Raw genomic sequence first — 27,652 nt, forward strand, 5'->3', positions numbered from 1 at the left:
CTGCAGGTTTGTGCTGTGCCTCAGGTCTGCAGAACAGAGAATGCTCTTCTATGGCTTCTCAGAGCCGTTTATAGGAAGAATTTGGCAATTCTCTGATCTTTTGCCGCCCGGAGATGGGGGAGCCGCCGTGACGTCACAGACGTCATCGCTCCGCCCACTTGACTGGGATGAAAGACGACCCGCGGCGGCACAGGGGAAGTTCAAGGCTGTGCCTCCGCCCCAAAATGGCGGAATGGGGTATTTCAAGGCGATAGCTCTGATGCAAAATGGTGCCACTGGCCTTGGCGCCGCCCATCGTGTCACGTCAAATGGCGCGCTTTGGGACAGGCTCCTCCCAATGGCCAACCTCTCCTAGTAAACGGCTCTGTGGCTTCTCGCCTCAAAACGCCTCTTTGTGATATTCCGTAGGACAGAGACCACACTTGTATCACGCTGCAAGTTTGAGTTATGGATGAACACTGCAGGACAGAGGTTGAGAGTTTATGGCTGCTCACCCGTGTGTGTCCGCTTGTGACGTGACAAGGTTCCGCACTGTCTGAACACTGCAGGACAGAGATCGCACTTGTATGGCTTCTCGCCCGTGTGTGTCCGCATGTGCCGCTGTAGGTTCCCTCTCAGGCTGAACTCTGCGTGGCAGACATCGCACTTGTATGGCTTATCACCCGTGTGTGTTCGCTTGTGCTGCTGTAGGGCCCAGCTCTGGATGAACTCTGCGTGGCAGACGTCGCACTTGTATGGCTTCTCACCCGTGTGTGTACGCTTGTGCTGTTGTAGATGCCCACTCTGGCTAAACTCTGTGTTGCAGGAATCGCACTTGTATGGCTTCTCACGCGTGTGTGTCCGCTTGTGCTGCTGTAGGTTCCCTCTCAGGCTGAACTCTGCGTTGCAGGAATCGCACTTGTATGGCTTCTCACCCGTGTGTGTACGCTTGTGCTGTTGTAGATGCCCACTCTGGCTAAACTCTGCGTTGCAGGAATCGCACTTGTATGGCTTATCACCCGTGTGTGTTCGCTTGTGCTGCTGTAGGGCCCAGCTCTGGCTGAACTCTGCGTGGCAGACATCACATTTGTATGGCTTCTCACCCGTGTGTGTCCGCTTGTGCTGCTGTAGATGCCCGCGCTGGCTGAACTCTGCGTTGCAGGAATCGCACTTGTATGGCTTCTCACCCGTGTGTGTCCGCTTGTGCTGCTGTAGGTTCCCTCTCAGGCTGAACTCTGCGTGGCAGACATGGCACTTGTATGGCTTCTCACCCGTGTGTGTCCGCTTGTGCTGCTGTAGGTTCCCTCTCAGGCTGAACTCTGCATGGCAGACATCGCACTTGTATGGCTTATCGCCTGTGTGTATCCTCTTGTGCTGCTGCAGATGAGCACTCCGGCTGAACTCTGCAGGGCACTCATCACACTTGTGTGGCTTCTTGCATGAATCTGTCCGCTTGTGCTGCTGTATGTTCCCGCTCAGGCTGAACTCTGCAGGACAGACATCACTCTTGTGTGGCCTCTTGTCAGTATGCTTCACCACATGGTTCTTGTCACTTCCATACCACGAGAATGCAGCGGGATAGATGTTACACCCAGAACCCTTCTCTCCCATCTGAATATTCGTTGGAGGAGTAGTGGAACACTTTTCAGACTCATTGTGACAGTGTGAAAACATGTGGCATTCGAGGCTGGTTTTCGACGTGGATGCAAGTGCACACGGCTTGCTCTGGTCTCGATGTCGCTCAGTTAGTTGGTCATTCATAGTGAATAGTGCAGTGCTGTCGGGCTGCAGTTCTACTATTGTTGTGCTGATCTTGAACTGTGCATATGAAGAACTGCAACCTGAGTATTCTTGTTCACAAGTGCCTCTGGGCTTGTCCTTAATATGGAGCGTGTCAGTACTTTCTCCTGCGCCTGTAATTTCATAAAACGGACATTATGAGGGCATGCCAGTCCAGGCGCATCTCTGATTCTTGATCTTTGAAAACTAGGTGGCACCACATTCGCAATGCCTTGTTACACTGTCCGCGTTCCAACTCCACAAATAATCCCCATTGTGCACGACCTAGGCCACAAGCTCAAAGCAGCGCGCACAACCCTCCAGTATTTTGCGAGAGGTAAAGTGTAGGACTTTCAGACGGACTGCTCTTACTCAATTTGGGACAGTCACATCATTATGTTTCGTTTCTTTTCTTGTACGAATATTTTTGTTATTTCTGTTTTGTTGTCATACAATTAGGCTACGCTTATTTTTCTCGAGTCAGTGATGTCTGAACTCTGCTGTGCAGTTTTTAGTAATCTTCATACTATTCCTTGAATAGCTCAAAGCTGTACATGTGCATACTGTGTGCTCAGGGCTCTTCGTTTTCGGGTTAAACCAAATTTTACAGGGTAGTTCCTCCCCGAACAAGATTTCCAGAACTGTGCGATGTAGAATCAAAGGCATTGCTGAAATTAATGAACACGTCCAAGGTCAGCAGCCAACTTTCAATGTTTTTAACAATGACCATTTTTTGTACAAGGAGAGCAAGCTCAGTTGATCTATGTTGTCAAAAACAGAACGGCTTTTCAGAGAGAAGGTCACATTTTTTAAAATAATCGTCGAGTCATTTATAAATTACGAGTTCAGACCCCTTGGAAAAGGACTGGTAACACTGAGATGGGACAGTAAGTAGATGGACAGTTCCTGTCACCGGTTTTGTAAATCACAATAACCTCGGCTATTTGCACACTGTCGGGGAAATTGCCAGTACATAAAAAGATGCCCGCCTATTTCCATCGTTTTTAGTGTGTGAATTTTTCGACCCTATTTATCCTCTAACCCTACCCTACCCTGATACCTATTACACTCTCAATTAGAAAAGAATCCAGTAAAATCAGGTTTGTATCGTAGTAGTTGTCCTAGTTCTAGTTCTAGTAGTTCCAGTGTCCAGTCAACCCTCTCAGCACAAAAAATGTTCTCGAGACTGATGTCACAGTGTTTAATCTCTCAAACCACACTCGATTGTCTCTCGGCGATTCCTCCTGAGATGTCAACCGCAAATTGTTACAAACTGTAACGCATTGTACAGTATAGATGCTCGTCAAACAAAACGTGATTTCAGGATTCCTCTTACAAGTTGTCTTGCCGAAATATTGCTCTTTCATTTCTTTGGGTTGATTTATTTGTTCATATTATCAGTTGAAGAGATATAAGGCATAAAAGAAGCATTCACCATAATAATGAAGAGGAAGAAGGAGAAAAAGGAATAAAGAGGCAAACAGGAAACAATGCAATGCATGTCGTTCATGGAAGTAAGCCTTGGTTAGCAGATGAGGGCCACTGTATGGGTGTTCCTTCACAGTCTGTCTGTTTCTCTGCACTCTTCTCTTTTCTTACGTTTCACATGTGTCACCACCCAACTCAACTCTTTTTGCCCTCGGTCTGTTCATGCGTGCGAGTTTCAGAATGTCGAACACAAGTAAAATACCGCGGGAGACAGATTGCATCCGTATAGCCTTCACCTCTCTGTGCACTAGCATGTGCTTCTTCAGGTCTCTGGGTTCAGGACACACAACAGCACTGCACTGGCACTTTTTCAAGTGTACTTGGTCCCTGCGCACTTGCATGGTTGCCGTCACAAGTGTGTCTTGGCTGCATGTTAAGCCACAGGTTTTGTGCTCTGACTGAACTAGCTATAGCAAATTCTTCTCTAACTCTGTGTGTTCCTGCTCCACATGAACTCTGCAGTAGAGAAGTTGAATTTGTATGGCTTCACACCCACGTAGGTCTTCTTGTTACACTGCAGGTTTGTGTTGTGCCTCAGGTCTGCAGAACAGAGAATGTTCTTTTATGGCTTCTCATTCCAGGGTGCCTGCTTGTTATATTCTGAAGGACAGAGACGGCACTTGTATCGCACCGCAAGTTTCTGCTGTGGATGAACACTGCACAACAGAGGTTGCAATTTTATGGCTCCTCACCCGTGTGTGTCCGCTTGTGACGTGACAAGGCTCCGCGCTGTCTGTACATTGCAGGACAGAGATCACACTTGTATGGCTTCTCGCTCGTGTGTGTCCGCATGTGCTCCTGTAGGTTCCCTCTCAGGCTGAACTCTCCGTGGCAGACATCGCACTTGTATGGCTTATCACCCGTGTGTGTCCGCTTGTGCTGCTCGAGGGTCCCTCTCAGGCTGAACTCTGCGTGGCAGACATCGCACTTGTATGGCTTATCACCCGTGTGTGTCCGCTTGTGCTGCTGGAGGGTCCCTCTCAGGCTCAGCTCTGCGTGGCAGACATCGCACTTGTATGGCTTATCACCCGTGTGTGTCCGCTTGTGCTGCTGGAGGGTCCCTCTCAGGCTGAGCTCTGCGTGGCAGACATCGCACTTGTATGGCTTCTCGCCCGTGTGTGTCCGCTTGTGACGTGACAAGGTTGAGCGCTGTCTGAACATTGCAGGACAGAGAACGCACTTGTATGGCTTCTCTCCAGTATGTGTCCGCATGTGCTTCTGTAGGTCCGCGCCCCTGCTGCACTCCGCAGGGCAGATATCGCACTTGTATGGCTTCACGCCCGTGTGTGTCCGCTTGTGCTGCTGTAGGTTACCGCTCTGGCTGAACTCTGCATGGCAGACATCGCACTTGTATGGCTTCTCGCCTGTGTGCGTCAGCATGTGCTGCTGTAGGTTACCGCTCTGGCTGAACTCTGCATGGCAGACATCGCACTTGTATGGCTTCTCGCCCGTGTGCGTCCGCATGTGCTTCTGTAGGCTCCCGCTCTGGCTGAACTTCGTGTGGCAAACATCGCATTTGTATGGCTTCTCGCCAGTGTGTGTCCGCTTGTGCTGCTGTAGGCTCCCGCTGTGGCTGAACACTGCAGGGCAGACATCACACTCGTATGGCTTCTCACCCGTGTGTCTCCGCTTGTGCTGCTGTAGGTGCCCAATCAGGATGAACTCTGCATGGCAGACATTGCACATGTATGGCTTCTCGCCCGTGTGTGTGCACTGGTGACGCTGTAGGTTCCCGCGCTGGCTGAACTCAGCAGGGCAGACACTGCACTTGTATGGCTTATCGCCTGTGTGTGTCCGCTTGTGCTGCTCCAGGTGAGCATTCCTTGTGAACTCCGCAGGGCAGACATCGCACTTGTATGGCTTCTTGCATGAATATGGCCTCTTGTGCTGCTGTAGGTTCCGGCTCATGCTGAACTCTGAAGCCATGTGGTTCTCGTCTCCTGCAGACCGCAAGAATGTAGAGGGACAAGTGTTGCACCCAGAACCCATCCCTCCCATCTGAACATCCGATGGAGGAGTAGTGGAACACTTTTCAGACTCGTTGTGACAGTCTGCAAACCTGTGGCATTCGAGGCTGGCTTTCGACATGGATGCAAGTGCACACGGCTTGCTTTGGTCCCTATGTTGCTCAGCGTGTCGATCGTTCGTAGCGACTAGTGCAGTGCTGTCGAGCTGCAGTTCAACCGTTGTTGTGCTGATCTTGAACTGTGCATATGAAGAAGGGTAACCTGAGTATTCTTGTTCACAAGTGCGTCTGGGCTTGTCCTTGATATGGAGCGTATCAGTGCTGTCGCTTGCATCTGAAATTTCACAAATCGGACATTACGAGAAGCATTTCTGACTCCGGACTTTTGAAAAAATAGGTGGTGCCACATTCACAAAGCCCTGTCATGCCGTTTGCATTCCATCTCCACAAATAATCCCCATTGTGCACGATTGAGGCCACAAGCTCAACGCAGCTCGCACCATGCTCCAGCATTTGCCAAGAAATGAAGAGTAGGACTTTCGGACTGAACCACCTGAGCTTAATCTGAGACAGTCACAGCGTGTTGTTTTTCCTTTCCCGAATGAGCATTTTTGTTAATTTTTGTTTCAGTGTCATATAACTATGCTTAAATATGTACGGCTTATCTCCACCGTCCTGTGACTGTGAACGTGCAGGAAGGGCTTCCGAGCCATTATGCTAATTTGACACAGCTGAGCCATTCCAGCCAAAACTGGCTAAAGATGTACTAGCTCAGCCCTTTAGAGTAGACTGAAAAAAAGAAGTTCATATTTCGTTACTGGTGTGCACGCGGAACGTAAGCTCTCTTTATCACCACACTCACTGTGACTTCGGCTCATTTGCATATCAAAATTCGAGGATGCTTATTTTTACGCACATGCGTATTTCAGGATCTGTTCGACTTTAAGTACGGCTTGCAACAAGGATGGCCCACTCAGCCTGCCCTGTCGCTTGTAGAGGAAATACTGATTAAAAAGTTAACCCCTCGAACGTTTTGAAGAACACTTAATTTTGTTCACTAAATTGATATATTTTTTCTTCGCAGTACGTGGCATTCCATAGAGGATGGCGCAAAAATTTCTGTTCTATGTAAAGAGATGGCGGAGATGTTAGATTCTGCAGAAAGGTGACAGAGGGAGCACACAAATGTAGGAAGCTCAAAGTATTTGGTAAATTCATCAACACCCCAAATATCGAAATGCTTCCTGAATGCCCCTGAGACTGAATGGGGACCCACGAGGAGCAGACGGCGGGTCATTTTTGTAGACAGAATGCGAGTGATCGGTGCTTGCTAAACCAGCCACACTATCATCGCCCTCTTTGCCCAAAGAGCTCAGACGCTCCAAGTCACCGCTTTCGTCTCTGCTGCCCGGACACATATCGCTGGTGTCAACGCCTGCTCATAAATCTCGTGGTAACTTTGTTTTTGTGACAAACGCGATGCATTAAAGCTTTAAAAACTGTTTAAAAACTTGCGCTGTCAGCTCACGTTTTTCGCTTCAAATTGCGACATGAAGCTCACTCCATGACATACAGTGCTGCCCCCTACACCCTTGCAGAACCAGAACGTCGCGTGGATGAGTCACAATTTTCCAAACCAATCAAACGAAAGCTGTTTTTCTGAAGACAAGTGATGCTCGTCCAAAGCGATTAAGGGGTCCAACTTCGAGAATGAGGCAGGGACGTTCGATCATCAGCAGTCAGGGACTCATGCAGAGAGACATCACCTCCTCTACAAGCACGAATAATCATGGGCTCCTACGAGAATGCTAACCGACCAAAAATGTGCTCTGTCCTTAAAGGGAGACTTCGGAAGGATTAAAAAAAAAAAATAGGTGAGCATCATACCGAACACGAACCGCTCACTGGATACCGAATACAACATTCGCATTCATTTTGTGAGGGTAATTAATTCGTAAATGATGACAATACCAAACCAAACCAACATGCAAAGCACACAGCGGTTCGCCCGGAGGAAGATACTGTGGCGACACCCGGCATTGTCGTCCGCTACGAAGCTTGCATTCTTCCATGCAGGATGACGTCGGCAGAGTTGCTTTCAGCGCCCTCTTGCTTCACAGAGGCGAAGCGCTCACTTCGTAATGATTCGTTGGAATAAAATCTGCGCACTTTCGGAATGCGATATTTCGTATGTATGTTCCTGACACCGCAAGGGTTACTGCTGTGTCACAATCGTGGTATATTTTGTTGTGGAGTCGCACTTTAAGCTCTTACCATGCCACCCGAGTTGTTCTCATTCATTGTGCCAATCATGAAGATAGATGGACTCTTCCACTTCGACACGTCCAATACCGGGCAAAGAAAACGCAGCAACGTCATCCACAGGCCACGAGGACGAGCAACACTTTTTCATGTTTTTTTGGTGCCCCCAATGTTCGAGAAAATAAAACCTTAACGGTTGCTTATATCCCACATACGGAGCACTAAATTTTATTTTTACTTGTGAAATGCTACTACAAGCCCTAAGAGGGTCCAAGCAGGAGGGGCAGGGAAAGTCCAAAATAATTTACGAGGCACATACTATATTGCATCATGTAGTTGGGTTGAAAACATGCAAGCATAAACAGTAACGTCGTAGTATTTTAAATTAATTAATTGATTAAATTTAATTCAAAAAGTTGTAGCAAATTTTGTGCGATTCTTTTACTCAGTGACCTGTATTGAGTACTTCTGTTTTATCATTTTTTTCTTTTCACTGTTCTTCTGTTTCTACATGCTACAGAAAGTGTATGGGTACTGCCGTAAATTTTACATGCTTTTTTTTTACTTACTGAGCTGCACTGAGTGGTTTTATTTTATAATTTTCCTTTTCACTATTCTCTTGTGCCATATTTGTACTTACTACATAAAGTTTATGTTTATGAGAATATGTAGTATAGGCTAATGTGTGTTTGATTCTTGCACATTATTTATCTTTACTGTGTACTGCATACTTGTGTACAGTGTACTGTATTTCTGCACATTGCTGCCTAGTGTCAGTGCGGCCTCCGGATGCCCTCAAGCTACTGTGTTATAGCTTTTTTTCTGGGGCCACCGCCATCTTTTGTTAGATGGAAACAGAAACAAACAAACAAAAAAAAACACGTTTAGGCCTTTCACAAATGCTGTGACACCGTGGTGTGAGACCCGAGCATATGACAGAGAATTCCATTCTTCAACGGTTCGAGGCGAGAAGGAGTATTTAAAGCAGTCAGTCCTGCACTTTAGCAAGATCACGAGTTGTGTTCGCAGGCTGTATCGCTGTGCTTATAGACCGTGGCGAAAGCAATGTTGACTGGTAGAGGAGAAATTCTTACTTGCCAGATAATTGGAAATACGCTTATATATACGATATGTTCTAATACCTCACTACATGTGCTCGGGAGGGATATCAGGTGGTAATTTGCAATGTTTAGTTTGCAACCTGTTTTAGGAATTGGAACAACCTTGGCTATCTTCCCATCATCCGGTATCTCCCCACGGATCAAAGATACGTTAAAACTAAGCAAAAGGTACTTGAAAAAATGGCTAGGAAGCAAGCGAGCTGGTGAAGATGATGCATAATGTAAAAACCCCGAGACTAGGGAACACGAAGGGACAGACACAACACGAAGTCTCAAACACTGTGTTTGAGACTTCGTGTTGTGTCTGTCCCTTTGTGTTCCCTAGTCTCGGGGTTTTTACATTATGCAAAAGGCACTTGGTGCTCCACTCGGCATACCGAAATGAATGCATGCAATTTTCTTATTCAAATTTATGTGCAATCTACCGTCATTTCACGTGTATAAGTCGCTCCGCAGATAAGCCGCAGGACTCGCTTTTAGGAACATTTTGAAAATTTTCGGGCAGGTAAGCTAAACTCGCAGACAAGCGTGGGCAGTATGACGCGACTAATCTGTGGGACAAAGGAGACCACAGAGGAAGAAGAAAATCCCTGTGGCCCATATTCCGGGGTCAGCATGGTGTACAACAGAGGAGGTCGGTTCTAGTATTCCACGATTCCACATCAAGAGATCCATCGTGCCAAGAGATCCACTGATGGATCTCTCGATTCGGAGCATCTCTTGACTCGTTGGATCTCTAGACTCGTCTGAGGGTTCGTCAGGCTTGGATCTTTTGACCCCTTTGTGTTACGTCGTTAACTCTAATACCGCTAAGCAGAAATTACTTGTATCGAAATACGAGGGACTCGATTTAGGTGCGGTATAAATAGAATACAAATGCAGGTGGCAAAACAACATCTCATTTTTATTGACTAACCAACTTACTTTGTAACACACGGAGTAGTCCAAGAAAAGCCGACAATTCTCTTATGTTATTTCTGTTAAAAACAGGTGGTTGGATTGTAAGATCAACCTGTTTGTAACACAAAATTTGTAGAAGTGCTGTCATTTGTTTTTTTATATTTTTTTAGCATTTTTTTCATTTTTTTTCTTTTTTAAAGAAAGCTTCATATGCCCGAACATCAGTTTCCTTTTTTGTTTTTTGTGTGTTTTCCGTATCAAGTTTTTCCTTAATTTTTCCCGACGTCCACAAAAGGACTAAGACAAAGCACTTTGTTGCTGTGCCCATTATTATCGGTAACAAACTTGAGTTCTGGCATAAAGTGGGGACGGTGCGCCAATGGACACAAAAGTACGAAGACAGTCCAGCAGTATACCCTGCATTTTGGGGTTGAGGTCAATGAATGTGACAGGTCAATGTTGATTGGAAAGAACAATCAGACAGTATTTTCCTGCACGGTCAGTAAAACAATAGAATAATGTGATAGGGGTGGGGGTCAATGAAAAGAACGCGACAAGGACAAGTTTTAAGACCTGCGGCCTACGATTCTTTGTAAGTTGAGCTCAATATTCTTGGTAACAAGCATCCGTTCCTGCATAGCGTGTTACGGCACCAGGGGCAATGGACATAAGCCCATGGTGAAAGCCATGCTGAGTGGCAGAGAGGAAATTCTTACTTTCCAGATATTTGCTTATATATACGACATGTTCTAATACCTTACTACATGTGCTCAGACGGGATATCGGACGGTAATTTGCAATGTTTAGTTTGCAACCTGTTTCAGGAATTGGAACCTGGAAGTCACTGAGAAGGCGTGTTAGCTTGGCTCAATTGGTAGAGCCCTGGACCGGCAATCCAGAAGATGTGGGTTCGAGTCCTACAGCTGGCTAACCTTTTCACTGACTTTCATCTTTCATCGTTAATTTCTTAGGCAAATTGAGGCTTTGTATGTATTTGTCCCTTCTATGTTGTTCCAGCCTCAGAACATCAGTTCTTTCATGTTCATCAGTTGCCGCCTGCGTCGATCCTGTCGTATGAATGTGTGTGTGTGAGTGAGCAAAAATGTAAGAGTGAAAGAAGGATGAGTGAGAGAGAGTGGCTGGTTTGTCCCTTTAGATGACGCACCCTGGAAGTCACTGAGAAGGCGTGTTAGCTTGGCTCAATTGGTAGAGCCCTGGACCGGCAATCCAGAAGATGTGGGTTCGAGTCCTACAGCTGGCTAACCTTTTCACTGACTTTCATCTTTCATCGTTAATTTCTTAGGCAAATTGAGGCTTTGTATGTATTTGTCCCTTCTATGTTGTTCCAGCCTCAGAACATCAGTTCTTTCATGTTCATCAGTTGCCGCCTGCGTCGATCCTGTCGTATGAATGTGTGTGTGTGAGTGAGCAAAAATGTAAGAGTGAAAGAAGGATGAGTGAGAGAGAGTGGCTGGTTTGTCCCTTTAGATGACGCACCCTGGAAGTCACTGAGAAGGCGTGTTAGCTTGGCTCAATTGGTAGAGCCCTGGACCGGCAATCCAGAAGATGTGGGTTCGAGTCCTACAGCTGGCTAACCTTTTCACTGACTTTCATCTTTCATCGTTAATTTCTTAGGCAAATTGAGGCTTTGTATGTATTTGTCCCTTCTATGGTGTTCCAGCCTCAGAACATCAGTTCTTTCATGTTCATCAGTTGCCGCCTGCGTCGATCCTGTCATATGAATGTGTGTGTGAGTGAGCAAAAATGTAAGAGTGAAAGAAGGATGAGTGAGAGAGAGTGGCTGGTTTGTCCCTTTAGATGACGCACCCTGGAAGTCACTGAGAAGGCGTGTTAGCTTGGCTCAATTGGTAGAGCCCTGGACCGGCAATCCAGAAGATGTGGGTTCGAGTCCTACAGCTGGCTAACCTTTTCACTGACTTTCATCTTTCATCGTTAATTTCTTAGGCAAATTGAGGCTTTGTATGTATTTGTCCCTTCTATGTTGTTCCAGCCTCAGAACATCAGTTCTTTCATGTTCATCAGTTGCCGCCTGCGTCGATCCTGTCGTATGAATGTGTGTGTGTGAGTGAGCAAAAATGTAAGAGTGAAAGAAGGATGAGTGAGAGAGAGTGGCTGGTTTGTCCCTTTAGATGACGCACCCTGGAAGTCGCTGAGAAGGCGTGTTAGCTTAGCTCAATTGGTAGAGCCCTGGACCGGCAATCCAGAAGATGTGGGTTCGAGTCCTACAGCTGGCTAACCTTTTCACTGACTTTCATCTTTCATCGTTAATTTCTTAGGCAAATTGAGGCTTTGTATGTATTTGTCCCTTCTATGTTGTTCCAGCCTCAGAACATCAGTTCTTTCATGTTCATCAGTTGCCGCCTGCGTCGATCCTGTCGTATGAATGTGTGTGTGTGAGTGAGCAAAAATGTAAGAGTGAAAGAAGGATGAGTGAGAGAGAGTGGCTGGTTTGTCCCTTTAGATGACGCACCCTGGAAGTCGCTGAGAAGGCGTGTTAGCTTAGCTCAATTGGTAGAGCCCTGGACCGGCAATCCAGAAGATGTGGGTTCGAGTCCTACAGCTGGCTAACCTTTTCACTGACTTTCATCTTTCATCGTTAATTTCTTAGGCAAATTGAGGCTTTGTATGTATTTGTCCCTTCTATGTTGTTCCAGCCTCAGAACATCAGTTCTTTCATGTTCATCAGTTGCCGCCTGCGTCGATCCTGTCGTATGAATGTGTGTGTGTGAGTGAGCAAAAATGTAAGAGTGAAAGAAGGATGAGTGAGAGAGAGTGGCTGGTTTGTCCCTTTAGATGACGCACCCTGGAAGTCGCTGAGAAGGCGTGTTAGCTTAGCTCAATTGGTAGAGCCCTGGACCGGCAATCCAGAAGATGTGGGTTCGAGTCCTACAGCTGGCTAACCTTTTCACTGACTTTCATCTTTCATCGTTAATTTCTTAGGCAAATTGAGGCTTTGTATGTATTTGTCCCTTCTATGTTGTTCCAGCCTCAGAACATCAGTTCTTTCATGTTCATCAGTTGCCGCCTGCGTCGATCCTGTCGTATGAATGTGTGTGTGTGAGTGAGCAAAAATGTAAGAGTGAAAGAAGGATGAGTGAGAGAGAGTGGCTGGTTTGTCCCTTTAGATGACGCACCCTGGAAGTCGCTGAGAAGGCGTGTTAGCTTAGCTCAATTGGTAGAGCCCTGGACCGGCAATCCAGAAGATGTGGGTTCGAGTCCTACAGCTGGCTAACCTTTTCACTGACTTTCATCTTTCATCGTTAATTTCTTAGGCAAATTGAGGCTTTGTATGTATTTGTCCCTTCTATGTTGTTCCAGCCTCAGAACATCAGTTCTTTCATGTTCATCAGTTGCCGCCTGCGTCGATCCTGTCGTATGAATGTGTGTGTGTGAGTGAGCAAAAATGTAAGAGTGAAAGAAGGATGAGTGAGAGAGAGTGGCTGGTTTGTCCCTTTAGATGACGCACCCTGGAAGTCGCTGAGAAGGCGTGTTAGCTTAGCTCAATTGGTAGAGCCCTGGACCGGCAATCCAGAAGATGTGGGTTCGAGTCCTACAGCTGGCTAACCTTTTCACTGACTTTCATCTTTCATCGTTAATTTCTTAGGCAAATTGAGGCTTTGTATGTATTTGTCCCTTCTATGTTGTTCCAGCCTCAGAACATCAGTTCTTTCATGTTCATCAGTTGCCGCCTGCGTCGATCCTGTCGTATGAATGTGTGTGTGTGAGTGAGCAAAAATGTAAGAGTGAAAGAAGGATGAGTGAGAGAGAGTGGCTGGTTTGTCCCTTTAGATGACGCACCCTGGAAGTCGCTGAGAAGGCGTGTTAGCTTAGCTCAATTGGTAGAGCCCTGGACCGGCAATCCAGAAGATGTGGGTTCGAGTCCTACAGCTGGCTAACCTTTTCACTGACTTTCATCTTTCATCGTTAATTTCTTAGGCAAATTGAGGCTTTGTATGTATTTGTCCCTTCTATGTTGTTCCAGCCTCAGAACATCAGTTCTTTCATGTTCATCAGTTGCCGCCTGCGTCGATCCTGTCGTATGAATGTGTGTGTGTGAGTGAGCAAAAATGTAAGAGTGAAAGAAGGATGAGTGAGAGAGAGTGGCTGGTTTGTCCCTTTAGATGACGCACCCTGGAAGTCGCTGAGAAGGCGTGTTAGCTTAGCTCAATTGGTAGAGCCCTGGACCGGCAATCCAGAAGATGTGGGTTCGAGTCCTACAGCTGGCTAACCTTTTCACTGACTTTCATCTTTCATCAGTCTAATCTTATTACCGTGTCACACGGGCAGTCTCCACTGAGGCCAACGTCCATCGAAAATGCGTGTGGTGCCATCAAGCGGGTGCCGCCTAAACCACAACACAGCTGCAGCATTTTAGATGCCAGCACCTAGTGGTGATGCACGACTTTATTCCATTGCCTTCCATTGGCACAACTCACATAATTTGTTGTTGTTATTCATTATTGAATTCTGATATATGTCATATTGTCCAGTCCGTCCTATAATGTCCTCAATGGTCCTTGAATGTAAATAAAATAATCATAATAATAATAACCTTGCACATTTTGCTTACTGTGAATCTGAATTTTGGAGACAATACTGGCAACAAGTCTACTGTGCAACAGGAGAAATTCTTTATACAGGATTTTTATTTGCTAGAGAATTTTTACGAAAAATCTAGCAGAGCAAAATAGCTGCCACTTTCGCAATTGAGTTATCGTCCATCGAAAATGCGTGTGGCCATCAAGCGGGTGCTGCCTAAACCACAACACAGCTGCAGCATATTAGATGCCAACACCTAGTGGTGATGCACGACTTTATTCCATTGCCTTCCATTGGCACAACTCACATAATTTGTTGTTGTTATTCGTTATTGCATTCTGATATGTGTCATATTGTCCACTCCGTCCTATAATGTCCTCAATGGTCCTTGAATGTAAATAAAATAATCATAATAATAATAACCTTGCACATTTTGCTTACTGTGAATCTGAATTTTGGAGACAATACCGGCAACAAGTCTACTGTGCAACAGGAGAAATTCTTTATACAGGGTTTTTATTTGCTAGAGAATTTTTACGAAAAATCTAGCAGAGCAAAATAGATGCCATTTTCGCAGTTGAGTTATCGTCCATCGAAAATGCGTGTGGCGCCATCAAGCGGGTGCTGCCTAAACCACAACACAGCTGCAGCATTTTAGATGCCAACACCTAGTGGTGATGCACGACTTTATTCCATTGCCTTCCATTGGCACAACTCACATAATTTGTTGTTGTTATTCGTTATTGCATTCTGATATGTGTCATATTGTCCACTCCGTCCTATAATGTCCTCAATGGTCCTTGAATGTAAATAAAATAATAATAATAATAATAACCTTGCACATTTTGCTTACTGTGAATCTGAATTTTGGAGACAATACTGGCAACAAGTCTGCTGTGCAACAGGAGAAATTCTTTATACAGGGTTTTTATTTGCTAGAGAATTTTTACGAAAAATCTAGCAGAGCAAAATAGATGCCATTTTCGCAGTTGAGTTATCGTCCATCGAAAATGCGTGTTGGCGCCATCAAGCGGGTGCCGCGTCAACTTCTCAATGAGTGTTGGATCCAATGTTTCCTGTTAGGTTGACACATTACATGCTAGGCGGCCCTAAGTGCATTTTCAATGGTCATCAAGCTCGATGGTCGTTCAAGACGGCCCTTGTGACAGCGGTTATAGTATGTTCAGCTACAGCATTAAGAGTTTAAGCTGATCTTCAGAATTACAAGGTGTCCACATCATTTTATACCCAGAGCGCACTGTCACACACAATCTGGATCGGTGCAATCCCGCTGAGCATGCCGTACCATCAGCACTTGACGTTTGTGATCATGATGTTCATTTGCAGCCGAAAAATTCACATTAAAGGAGAATGACTTCTGCGCAAGACATTAGAGAAAGTTTCTTCGCACAGCGCTCAGAAACGGCATAAAATATCGTCAAAACAGAAGCACTGGTGTGTTCTCCTTGTATTATACCCTTGTCAATGACACATTTTGTAGAGTCCCAGGACTATCTGTTGATTTGTATCGAGCCCAAATTCGCAAATATTTTAGTGCGCGACACTCTATCGAGATGGCAGCACACGTTCGATTCGCACCAAACTTTAATTTATCAAAACTTAACCAAACCAAACTTACGATGGTAGTTTAGAGCGTTCACGTGTCTTGTGCGAACAAAAAACACCCAGAGATTTCTGAAGAAGTAATTTCTCCTTAATACAAATGCCATTTCATCTGTTTCAGCGTTCGTCGACGTTGTTTTCTTAGTGTCATCGCCGCCATCTTGCCAACCCGGAAGCGGCAGTGTGAATAGCGAGAAGGAGAGGGTGGAAGGAAAAAGCCTCTGAGTCTGCACCAACCCTCCTCGAAGTGTGCGTAATCATGTTTGCAAACGGTAGACAAGTGTGTGCGTTGTTGACCTCTGTCGCAGAGACTCGCTTTGTCCACACCTGAGGGCAATCACAATTGCTGCCTAATCACGAATGCGCGCGATGTGGATCCTGCATCGGTGCGTTTTGGGTATCACACTTGATTCCTTCGGTCACATGCATGGATGCCTCTCGCAGTTAGAAACATAACATATGGGGTGTACGTCTGCGCAGCTAACTCTGCCAATTTTCCGCACAGGAGAACACGTGCTTAAAAGTTTACCCCATTTGATTACGATACTGACTGGCAAACAAAATCTGATTGCTGTACATCAGAGCTGTCATCCAAAACAAGCTTTGTGCGAAATCGCCGGTTCGGATCACGTCAACAAAGAATAACGGCGCAGGTAGAACACTGTCAACGAAAAAGTAGAACGTGCACGCCTTTGTTACGAGTGCAAAAGCATTTTGTCCAGCTCTAAAGCTCGGCTTTGAGCCGAAAGCTTTTCTCCAAGGACAACGTACCCAGTGATTCAATGTGAGGCTCTCCATCTCGTGGATTTTTTTAGATTGACGACTTCGTCCATTACTCGTCATCCAATGCCATAGACATCATCATTCTCGCCATCGGAACTGCATCATCCAGAAGGACACAGCTCAACTGCGGACAATCCGCTGACACGCGTTTCGGTGGCAACACGCAACCGTCTGCCAACTCAAGTTTTGTAGCTCCTCCAAGCACGTGCAATTTCAGGGCGATCTGCATTTGTTTTCTCGGTAAGACACACCTGGGAACCAGACACCGTTGTAGCACAGAGCGGACAAGAAAAAAAAAAAAAAACGAAACGAAACGAAAAGCTTACCCAAGCCGCACAATGTACGGAAAATCGAGTGCAATAGGGGTGGACGGGTAGGTGGAGGACCTTGAACACACTTATGAAACTAAAGAACATTGATAAGACGCATACCGGCCACCCCTATTGCACTCGACTTTCAGTACATTGTGCTGCTTGGGTAAGGGGGATAGAACAATGTGGAGAGGGCGCATCCTCCTCTACTTCTATCGAGCCCTATCTAACATCAGGCGGTCATGCGCAGATGCGTTTTACTCAGGACCTACTAGATTACAACGACCATGTTATAGGCACCCCTTCTCAGTGCCACATTATTGGAGGGTAGTGGTGGCGCTACTCATCGTCCGAGTTATTGCTTGCTCAACTTATACAATACCTTGTACTTCAATGTACCTCAGTATTTCTGTACAGACGCTTGATATTCCGCAGATGTTTCATTCTGAGGTTGATTATCATCATCATTCTACGCATTTTCATAGGCGCTATCGCTGTCGTCTGCTACGGTAGTCGTGCATACGCTTCTGCGCGTTCAGAATTCAAATTTCCATCATCCAATCGTGATGCAGATCTCGCGTGCAGATGAATAGCGCCCCCAACGGATTGGGCTCAAGGGACTCAAGGGCTCCTCATAGGGGTTGCCGATTATGACATGATCGTTATAATCTAGTACTGAGGTCGTGGTTTAACTATCCATTGGGAGAACTCTGATCGAGATATGCAGACAGGCACTTTCACGACTATCGTTATATTGATGTCCCGCTCACATGTGCTCCAACGGGTGAGATGACAGGAACTAGAAATTTGATCTTAATATTGGAGGTACCATTATCTCAGAGATTGTAATCGTAATAATTATATGAACGTGATATAATAATAAGCATAAACATCAACGTGCACAGCCGGTGTGTGATGAGCAGAAAACTGAAGGAGTTTCCGTTGCATCCCTGTTTTTTGTCTGTATGATGCCATGCGGTTTGGTGTTGACTAATATTCCTGTCATATAGGCAGTCTTCAATCACCATTGTAGCCAATGGCCATTGGGAGCATGCGCAGCGCCACCAACGCATTAACTTTCCAAAGAGCATCGCATCTAACTGACTCTCAATCGTTGACTGGTTACAGTGGGTGACACTACACACACGTTGAATGGCTGTGGGTATCAATGGTTCTTGAAGACTGCCCGTGTGAGAGCCTGGGTATATAAATTCCCTCGAACATTTTGCATTTACCTTCCGATGTTGAATCGGAGTTGTGTCCTATCTGGTCCTCTTCCTTCAAGACGGCAACGTTATAAGGCTCTGTCTTCACTTCCATGATTGGATGTTCATTCGAAGATTCCTCTCGAAGTTCTTCTTTAATGCGACACATCCCAGCCATAACTCCTGCGGCAAAACAAAAAACGGAAGTAAGCCATGTTGCAAATCTCATGCGACGGTTTATCACCATCCCCTTTTTGAAACTAATCGCACTCTGTTTTAACCTATCCGCAGCAACAATACCGTAAATGGCAGCTGTGACTGTTTTCCTTATCTTTTGCTGCACGAAATGCAAAACGTATTGGTCTTACTCTACTATGGTCACAAGGCTTCTGGTCATTGCCACCTGTTCCACAACACTTCACAGAAGGACATGCAGGATGTACCGTAATCCTAGAGTATTAGCCACAGCTTACACGCGATTTTTTTTTCTTGCAGGCTCTCTGCGCCTTATCCAATGGGATGATGTTGAAAGGTGTACATCGTGTAAGAACAAAACATTCGAAAATAAATCTGTTAAAGATCAAACTTGCAAAATACACCCATAAATGCGAAGCATAAGAAAAGCCACACTGTTCAAACAGGCTCCGAAAAATAAACTTTGAAGAATAAACGCCTTGAAAATAAATCTTTTAAAATCCACCGTCCCTAATTGGTGGACAGCCAACAGCTCTACGTCCGCCATGGAAAATGGTGGGCTCATCGTGCTTGGGGCTAGCCCGGGCAAGAAGTGTAAATGAGCATCTCGCTACAGCGGACGTAGGTTGTCTGTCTGTATGTGGCCCGTGTTCAGTGTTGCCAACATAGAGGGGCGATGTCATCTGGTTTGGCGGCTGGCAAATCTTTTTGGTCGTGTGTCCTGGCCAGCTTTATTTCTGTCTGTCTGTCCTTTTTTTCTGTGTGCGCGCACACTTTCCCTACCTTCCTTTTCTGAACGTGGTCCACTGAACATTTGTTTGTCGAGTGGAAAGAAGCATTTCGGCACGATGTTGCGCGTGCGCTTCTCAGTGACGGTTCGTCGCTCATTACCGACTAGATGCTGGGACTTTCGGATGATTTTTTTTTTCAACTGAAATTCCATATACATATGCAGACAGGCAGTGATGGGCAAAGTACCTCAAAATTATACTTAAAGTAAAGTACCAAGTACCTGGTGTCATTAGTACTTCAAGTACAGTGCAAAGTACCCAATTGCAAATGTACTTCAAGTGAAGTACAAAGTACTAGGCAAAGTACTTCAAGTACTCATCAAGTACATCGCCAATTTAATTTGTATCAGTTTGCATATCACTGTTTAGTATCCGTGTCTTGCTCTTTTGGCAAAACTTTAAGTCTGAAACCATCAAATCCTATAGGTTAAGTGCTAATCAGATGTTATAATTTGCAGTTGCATGTAGCGAGGTCAGCTGTGCTGTGATTATGCAAAATGGTATTATACGCTGACTGATCCAAGATCACCCGCCTAGTGTGGTGTTCCGATACTAATCTTTGGGTATAGGAGGCTAGATAATTTCAGAGGGAAAAAGTACAAGCCAACAGAGATTATACATTTCTGGGTATTCCATGCTGCTTTTTGATATACAACATGTTTCAAAAAGAATATGAAGAAAATTAAAGAGGATGAAACACGATGTAAGCCTTCATTTTTATACAGCTGTGATATGCAGCAACGTAATCCATGTCACCAATTAAAAAATGCAAAATGTAAAAATGAAAGCATGTGTGTCTTTCAGAGTGTTCATGGTGTAATGCAATCACACATTGTGATATAAATTGATTATTAATTGCCAATGAAGGAAACAATATAAAAAAAGCATAGAACCTTGCATTGGGAGAGCTGAAATGACAATTGATCAAGTCATTGTGCTCCCCGTTGCAGTGTCATATTGTGTGTGTGCGTTTGCATTCCATTCATTTTAGGGGTGTGCGAGTACCAAATTCTAGACTGCGAATAGTTTTCGAATATTTGAAATTCACTGAGAATAGTTTTCGAATATCTAAAGTTCACTGCGAATTGAGTACGAATAGTTGGAATCAGGATTTCAAATACTTTCGAGTAATAAGAACTAACACGTCACACATTTCTTATTTATTTTCTTTCCACAAATGTACATTTTGGAGACTCTCAAACACACTGAAATAGTTGAACCTTCACTTGGTTTTAAATTCAGGCAGTCTTGGCACACTGAGGTACACTTAACACAACACTTCTTAGTCCAGTCTAAGCACACTGGAATACTCTGTTCAGTTGTTGTTCACAGGTTGTCGTGCAGAAATGTCAGCTGCCTGACATGCTCAGGGAGTAAGGCAGCTCTGCATGGTGTAGCAACATTTCCTGTTGCTGAGAATGCCCGTTCACTGGAAGCTGACGTTGCTGGAATGGCGAGGTACTTGCGTGCTAGCCTGGATGTAGATTGGAAATTTATCCAGTGGTACGTTCCAGTCTTTCACCATGTCGCGGAGAACCGATGATATTTGCGTCGCAGTATGCTTTCCCGAAAAACTACGCGTGTCCAAGTTGTACCTCTTCACTTGAAAGCTGTGATCGACGAAGTGGCACGTTAGGCTTATGAAGCTGGCGTTCGAGTGTGACGTCCACATGTCGGACGTGAATGACATGGACTCAACACCATTTTGTAAGGCGGTTTTGAGTTCTGCTTGAACTTCTCTCCTTGTGTCGTGAAAGAGTTTCGGTACTAGCGTCCGGGATAGCGTCGTTCTTGAAGGAGGGCAGTAGTCTGGTACCGCTTTGGCCAGAAGTTCTCGAAACCCGCGATCCTCGACCACACTGTACAATTGGTAGTCTAGGGCTATCATGCGTGCCACTTTGACATCCAATGCTTCTTTACGAGCACGTGGCAGCTGTCTCTTTGTGGCGAACTTGTCGATTCTTTGCTGTTCCACCTTCTTAGCCTCATGTTTCTTCTTAAACTCAGCATAAAGTAGGTGATGTCGCTTCAGATGATTCACGAGGCTGGTTGTGGACCCCGATGTGTCTGGATGCGCGCAGAGCTCCGGTTGCAACTAGCAGAAACTGACGATTCTTTTTGGAAGTAGTCCCACACGGCGCTTCTGTTTGTTCGCTTCGCTGCCGCGTCATCCTGCACAACTTCACAACCGTGTCCATCATCCTGCAGTTTTTCAGTTGTACACACAGCCGAACATGCCATGCCCTGCGCGACTCGTGACTGCGTCTCAACGGTTTCACCAGTTGCACGTGGTTTCGCTTTGGGAGAGGAGTGGCGAGGAGCGCGAGGAGGAAGCTCACGCACGGTGACGTCACCACGCAGCACTACCAGCCTAGCAGCACGCGCGGGTGTCTTCGCGTGCATCTCTGCCGGTGGGCAGATACTCGAAAAATATTCGAAAATTGCGAATAGCGAATATCCCTTGCGAATATCAACCGAATATAGCGTATTACTCGATTCGTATTCAAAAATTCGAGTACTCGCACACCCCTAATTCATTTTACTCAATCATAGAAGAGTTGATACTTTTTCAACATTTCAAGCCTCGCAACACCAGACTTGCTTCAACGAATATGCTCTTTAAAAGCACAAAAATCTGATTTGGTAAAATGTCATACTGGGAATCTTGTTATTGCATTTCACTAGAAGCGCTGATGCAAGAAGACGAAAACTCAGATATATAGCCCTATCTGTGTGTTTTTGTCTTCATGTTGTCATTTTAGCGGGTGCATTTTTGATACTCTTTTGTGATTTTTTGTCAGAGTCCAAATTTGGGTACTTGAACACTTGATGGGAAAGTACTCAAAAAAAGTACTTTAAGTACAGTATAAAGTACACGATTTAAAATGTACTTAAAGTAAAGTACAAGTACAGAGAAATGTACTTAAAGTACTACTTGAGTACTTGGTACTTCAAGTACTGCCCATCACTGCAGACAGGCACTTTCACGACTATCGTTATATTGATGTCCTGCTCACATGTGCTCCAACGGGTGAGATGACAGGAAACAGAAATTTGATCTTAATATTGGAGGTACCGTTATCTCAAAGATCGTAATCGTAATAATTAATCAACGAAATAATAATAAGCATAAACATCAACGTGCACAGCCGGTGTGTGATGAGCAGAAAACTGAAGGAGTTTCCGTTGCATCCCTGTTTTTTGTCTGTATGATGCCATGCGGTTTGGTGTTGACTAATATTCCTGTCATATAGGCAGTCTTCAATCACCATTGTAGCCAATGGCCATTGGGAGCCCCCCATGCACAGCGCCACCAACGCATTAACTTTCCAAAGAGCATCGCATCTAACTGACTCTCAATCGTTGACTGGTTACAGTGGGTGGCAGTACACACACGTTGAATGGCTGTGGGTTTCAATGGTTATTGAAGACTGCCCGTGTGAGAGCCTGGGTATATAAATTCCCTCGAGCACTTTGTATTTACCTTCAGATGTTGAATTGGAGTTGTGTCCTATCTGGTCCTCTTCCTTCAAGACGGCAACGTTATAAGGCTCTGTCTTGACTTCCATGATTGGATGTTCATTGGAAGATTCCTCTCGAGGTTCTCCTTTAATGCGACACATCCCAACCGTAACTCCTGCGGCAAAACAAAAAACGGAAGAAGTAAGCCATGTTGCAAATCTCATGCGACGGTTTATCACCATCCCCTTTTTGAAACTAATCGCACTCTGTTTTAACCTACCCGTGCACACTGCATTCAAAACCGTAAGTCGACAAAACTAGAAATACACTGTGACTATATGGGGTGAGAAAGCTGGTGTTAGGGTAAAAATCCTTATTTAGGCACGGAAAATGCCATTATAGGCCCGACACTATAACTCAATTTCAGCTGTAGCATTGAAAGCGCAAAAAGAAAATGAACAAATCTGTTTTATCCGCAGCAACAATGCCGTAAATGGCAGTTGTGTTTTCCTTATCTTTTGCTGCACGAAATGCAAAACATATTGGTCCTACTATGGTCACAAGGCTTCTGGTCATTGCCACTTGTTCCACAACACTTCACAGAAGGACATGCAGGATGTACTGTAATCCTAGAGTATTAGCCACAGCTTACACGCGATTTTTTTTTCTTGCAGGCTCTCTGCGCCTTATCCAATGGGATGATGTTGAAATATGTACATCGTGTAAGAACAAAACATTTGAAAATAAATCTGTTAAAGATCAAACTTGCAAAATACACCCATAAAAGCGAAGCATAAGAAAAGCCACACTGTTCAAACAGGCTCCGAAAAATAAACCTTGAAGAATAAACGCCTTAGAAATAAATCTTTTAAAATCCACCGTCCCTGATTGGTAGACAGCCAACAGCTCTACGTCCGCCGCGGAAAATAGTGGGCTCATTGCGCTTGGGGCTAGCCAGGGCAAGAAGTGTAAACGAGTATCTTGCTACAGCAGACGTAGGTTGTCTGTCTGTATATGGCCCGTGTTCAATCTTGCCAACATGGAGGGGCGGTGTCGTCTGGTTTGGCGGCTGGCAAATCTTTTTGGTCGTGTATCCTGGCTAGCTTTATCTCTGTCTGTCTGTCCTTTTTTTCTGTGCGTGCGCACACTTTCCCTACCTTTCTCTTCTGGACGTGGTCCAACGAACATTTGTTTGTCGAGTGGAAAGAAGTATTTCGGCGTGATGTTGCACGTGAGCTTCTCAGTGACGGTTCGGCGCTCGTTACCGACTAGATGCTGGGACTTTCGGATGAAATGTTTTTTTTTTCAACTGAAATTCCATATAAAGGCTCCTACCTATGCCCACTTTATCAAATGAGCGTGTGTGCAGCCCGTACAAACAGTACAAAATTGCTGAGGCAGTCGTAGAGATTCAGATTTGAAGCGTTGTCTCCTGGCTTCCACTCACATTGGCGCCACTTTAAATCCTGCTACGTGTAATGGATAGCCATGTTCTCTCCACCATCTTACCAAAGCCTGTTAGCCTAGTCCACAGCTCTGCTGGTTCAAAAGTCAAGAGTAAGTGCCCTGTATTCATACGTGCATCGTCCCCATCACTTTCAGACTGGATATTTTGAAACCTGAAGTTGCTAGGCGAAGAAATGTAATTGATAACAGTACAAGCGTGAGTATGAAACACCATAATAGCGTGTTCTGCCAAAAAAAAAAAAAAACATTGTGTCGCCCATAAACTATCGTGCGGAACATCACCTTCCTATGCCTAACCGTGATTTATTTTAACCTCGTTTATTTTGAGAGCATGTGTTTTTAAGCAGTTTAGTACTTTTTTAAAAATTATAATGATGGGTGGAATTTGAAGCGTGGATTTTTAATGTTTCTTTAAAAGCCTTTGCCCGTGTGCCCTTGTTTCACATTTCTCATTAATTGATAGTTGTACGTGTGTGTGAAACTTGTACTCTGCCATCAAGCTGCTGGTGTCCTCGCCCGGGTTTGAACCCACCACCCTGCGATCATTGCGCGAACATGCTACCAACTGAGCTGGTCGTCTGAATGGCATGTCTAGGAGGTCTTACTGTGACATTGTCCTCAAGGACAATCTATAAACAGGGTCTGTTTTTTTCGGATTAACCACGATTCCCCCCGTTTATTTCCTCCTGAATCAGTTTAGGACCAATTTGGGTATCGGGTCGGACTACCTGCACTATTTACTAGTTACTATTTACAAATTTACGAATGTGCGATGTATGTAGATATTATCTGACTGCAACGATGCAGAAAAGATTTCGTGTTGTGCTGGTTCCTATAAAGAGTGAGGTACATATTTTTGATCAGCATATGCGCTCCAAACACGAACGGTTTACAGACAGCACTTAATAACGCATTATACACCCAACAACACAAAGTATAACAACGCGATAACATACGTCTATGCAGCACCTGATTTCGCCCAGAATTACGGATTTCAATTGTCACCCGACCTTTTCTCCCAAATCCGCTTCAGGTATACAAGTAGTATATTACCCGAAAGAATCAGACCCTATCCATAAAACATTCAGACCTTAAGTATAATTGTTTAGAAAGATTTTACCACAAGCATCAGCTGCTGATGGAGACTCGTTGTGATGCTGTTGCTGCATCTGGCTCTCTTCTGGCAGGCATGCAACATCAGGTGGTTCCGACTTCACACTCACGAGCTGACCGCTCAACGCTGGTGGGAGCTGCATTTCTTGGAGTTGTGAATCTGAGGGGCTGGTACGTGATAACTCCAAGACACGAGCATATCTTGTCTCTTCCTTCATGGGGAGTAAATCGTTTGCTGTCCTTGTCCCACGTAAATTACGAGAACGAGAAAAGTGGGACAAATACAGCAACGGTTTCTGCAAGCTCAAACAAAGGCGAAAATGCTCTACAGTGTATCAATGAAAGCGCCGACTCACTGTTTCTCAGAGGGTCAGCCGTATCTGCAAGGGTTCCCAGTCAAGACAGAAGACATGCCAGAGAGGCATTCCTGATGAAATACCCTGCAGACATTGTTTCTTGTTAAGAAAGAAGCACGAGGCTTGTCGAAAAGTAACCTTGAGAGAGAAGAAACATAGAGACAACCACAAATTATTTCGGATTACCCCCAACGTTACCAGATGAACCATAAACTGCACAAACACATTTTCATTCTACCCGCGTCCCAGGTCGCTGACGTCTTGACTCATTTGCGTATTGAAATGAGAGGACAGATATTTTAACGCACGCACGCGCTTGAGGATTTGTAATTTTAGGTAATTAGTCGTCTTGTAATTGCACACACTCTTCAAGACTATTCTGCATGGTAGTAGAACTCGGATGCAAAGACGACACCTATAGTGCCCTCATATAGTTCTGTTATGAAGATTATGTAAAGACTAAACGTAAACACCCTCTAGGCGGAGGTATTAGGTTCTGTCACGGTCTCAGAGCTCAGTAAAAGAATAAGAAGGAAAAAAAAAAAAAAACAAGGAGGCGGGTCAGTGTCTAAACTGAAACGAAAAGAACGACGGTTGTAACTAGGGACGGGACAAATGCAGAATTACCCAAATCCAAATCCAAGAAAGGTTCCATAAATCCAAAAATCTTATAAATCTCAAACATTTCTTCTATAAAAAGAGTACAAAAAGCCAAGGGGAATAAAAAGCACTTCTACCGAGGAATGTTTCGAAGCAGAATTTGATATTTTTGTTGAACGACAAACTAACTGTATAATAGTTCACTCTCACGGAGAAAATGTATCGGTACACTCGTTCTTAAACGTAATTTATTTAACCTGTCATTCATCCACTACAGGAAATAACTACTACATAAAGTCTCGAGTCCGCATTCTTTCCATAAATCTGGGAAACAATCGAAAAGCGAGGCCACTTTAATTTACAGCTTGTAAAGTAAGAGTTCTTTCCTAAACTGTTTCAGTCTGAAGCAATATAAAGAGACAAACAAGAAAGCCAGCCATCAGCAAATCAGGATTTCGGCATACTCCTCATGTGCAAATTAAAAAAAAAAGGCAAAAAACAAGCGTGGTCGGTGGATTCATAAGGTTTGACTCGCCGTTTATTGCAATCGGGATTGAAGGATTCCGTTGGCTCATCCCTAACTGTAACGGAAACTGAAACGGAGGCAGTAACGGAAACGAAAAAGATTCCGTTAAATTCCCCCGGATGCTACCCACCTCGTCCGCTGCTTCCATGATCCCATGTCATGTCTGTTGTCTAGTGTTTAGCTCGTAATGAATTTTCTTTATATTTTCATGGGCGTGGGACAATGTGTGTTTGGAGAGGTAACGTGGATTGCGTAGTACTAATTAGGAATACAAGAATACTGAGACTGGTGGTTATTGGAGAAGACAGCCTGGCAAACACCTACACGAGAGTAGTCAAAGTCTTTCATGACGGTGATGTTGCCGAGATACCAATACCACCTTCCTTGCCCTATGTGGACAGTTCTTCAAATTTTTTTCAGAAAATCGAGGTTCTTTCTGTCGGTTAAGATGTTTTTACGCACAGTTATAAAAACTAGAACACCAGAGAACATGTCACCATGCGCACCTTAATATTGATGCGGTTTTTCTGCTTGTATCCACATTAAGATAACCAGTCCTGATAGCTTTCCTTTCAAAGGAACATGTATTCAGGCTTCATTGTAGTTTTGAAAACTAGCAGAAAAGTTAGAACACCCGTTGTAACATCAGCAGGCCGATGTCACACGGCTAGATATAGAACTCACTGTTTTTTGGAGATGAAGCCTCGTTCTTCACACTTGCTTGTGCATGGGTGTCTCTGTCCTGTTCCTTGAGGTTCTTCTGTTCCGGGTGCTTCCCCGATTGTTGTTCGTCCCAGACGATCCTGGAGCAGTATGTTAGCACTGAAGGATCCCATCAAGAATAATAACAAGGAGTACGTAGATTCAGACTTTAAAAGCGATTTTAAAAAAACGTGCCGGGAAACGGCGGGAAACAAACAAAGGACGACACAACACACAGCACAGCAGTCAGTGAACAGTGAAGATTCCCATGCCATCTCCATTGACAGATACCCACGTTGCTTTTGCCTCGAAGTGAACAGTAAAGGCTACTTCTAAGTGACACTCGAAGCTACTTTGCCATTACTAGAAGCGTACTAGGAGCTTTAAAGTTTGTACCGATCCTATTTGCATGATTACTTACCGCCATTGAAGAAAGGAGGAAAGATTGGTGTCGATATCGTTG

General features: G+C 44.8%; 2 protein-coding genes across 4 annotated transcripts; both read right to left on the minus strand.

Moving 5' to 3' along the window:
* Nucleotides 1–240: 240 nt before the first annotated feature.
* LOC135375851 (zinc finger protein 883-like) lies at nt 241–27,593 on the minus strand. Of its 3 annotated transcripts, XM_064608496.1 has the most exons (7): nt 27,481–27,593; nt 27,172–27,290; nt 25,362–25,499; nt 25,013–25,165; nt 22,448–22,600; nt 747–1,892; nt 241–626 (listed from the first exon to the last, which is right to left on the minus strand). In XM_064608496.1, exons 4-7 carry the CDS (start codon nt 25,146–25,148, stop codon nt 481–483), a joined length of 1,581 nt encoding a protein of 526 aa, XP_064464566.1. In that variant the 5' UTR covers nt 25,149–25,165; nt 25,362–25,499; nt 27,172–27,290; nt 27,481–27,593; the 3' UTR covers nt 241–480. The 3 variants fall into 3 exon arrangements, with proteins under 3 accessions (XP_064464566.1, XP_064464565.1, XP_064464564.1); XM_064608495.1 differs by having other exon boundaries at nt 241–1,892; nt 27,485–27,593; XM_064608494.1 differs by having other exon boundaries at nt 241–1,892.
* LOC135375850 (zinc finger protein 883-like) lies at nt 2,924–18,156 on the minus strand. The gene is made up of 2 exons (XM_064608493.1): nt 18,008–18,156; nt 2,924–5,546 (listed from the first exon to the last, which is right to left on the minus strand). The coding sequence occupies exons 1-2, from the start codon at nt 18,153–18,155 to the stop codon at nt 3,925–3,927; spliced, it is 1,770 nt and encodes a 589-aa protein (XP_064464563.1). The 5' UTR covers nt 18,156; the 3' UTR covers nt 2,924–3,924.
* Nucleotides 27,594–27,652: the final 59 nt, after the last annotated feature.

Source organism: Ornithodoros turicata, unplaced genomic scaffold (assembly GCF_037126465.1).
Source record: "Ornithodoros turicata isolate Travis unplaced genomic scaffold, ASM3712646v1 ctg00000947.1, whole genome shotgun sequence".
NCBI lineage: Eukaryota > Metazoa > Arthropoda > Arachnida > Ixodida > Argasidae > Ornithodoros > Ornithodoros turicata.

Coding starts and splice junctions, on each gene's coding strand:
- LOC135375850 (XM_064608493.1), bottom strand. CDS start 18,155: ATGGCTGGGATGTGTCGCATTAAAGAAGAACTTCGAGAGGAATCTTCG. Junction 5,547..18,007: donor CTCCGATTCAACATCGGAAG/GTAAATGCAAAA, acceptor GTGAAATTTCAG/ATGCAAGCGACAGCACTGAT.
- LOC135375851 (XM_064608495.1), bottom strand. CDS start 25,148: ATGCAGCTCCCACCAGCGTTGAGCGGTCAGCTCGTGAGTGTGAAGTCG. Junction 22,601..25,012: donor ATCAGCAGCTGATGCTTGTG/GTAAAATCTTTC, acceptor GTTTTGCCGCAG/GAGTTACGGTTGGGATGTGT. Junction 1,893..22,447: donor CTCCAATTCAACATCTGAAG/GTAAATACAAAG, acceptor ATGAAATTACAG/GCGCAGGAGAAAGTACTGAC.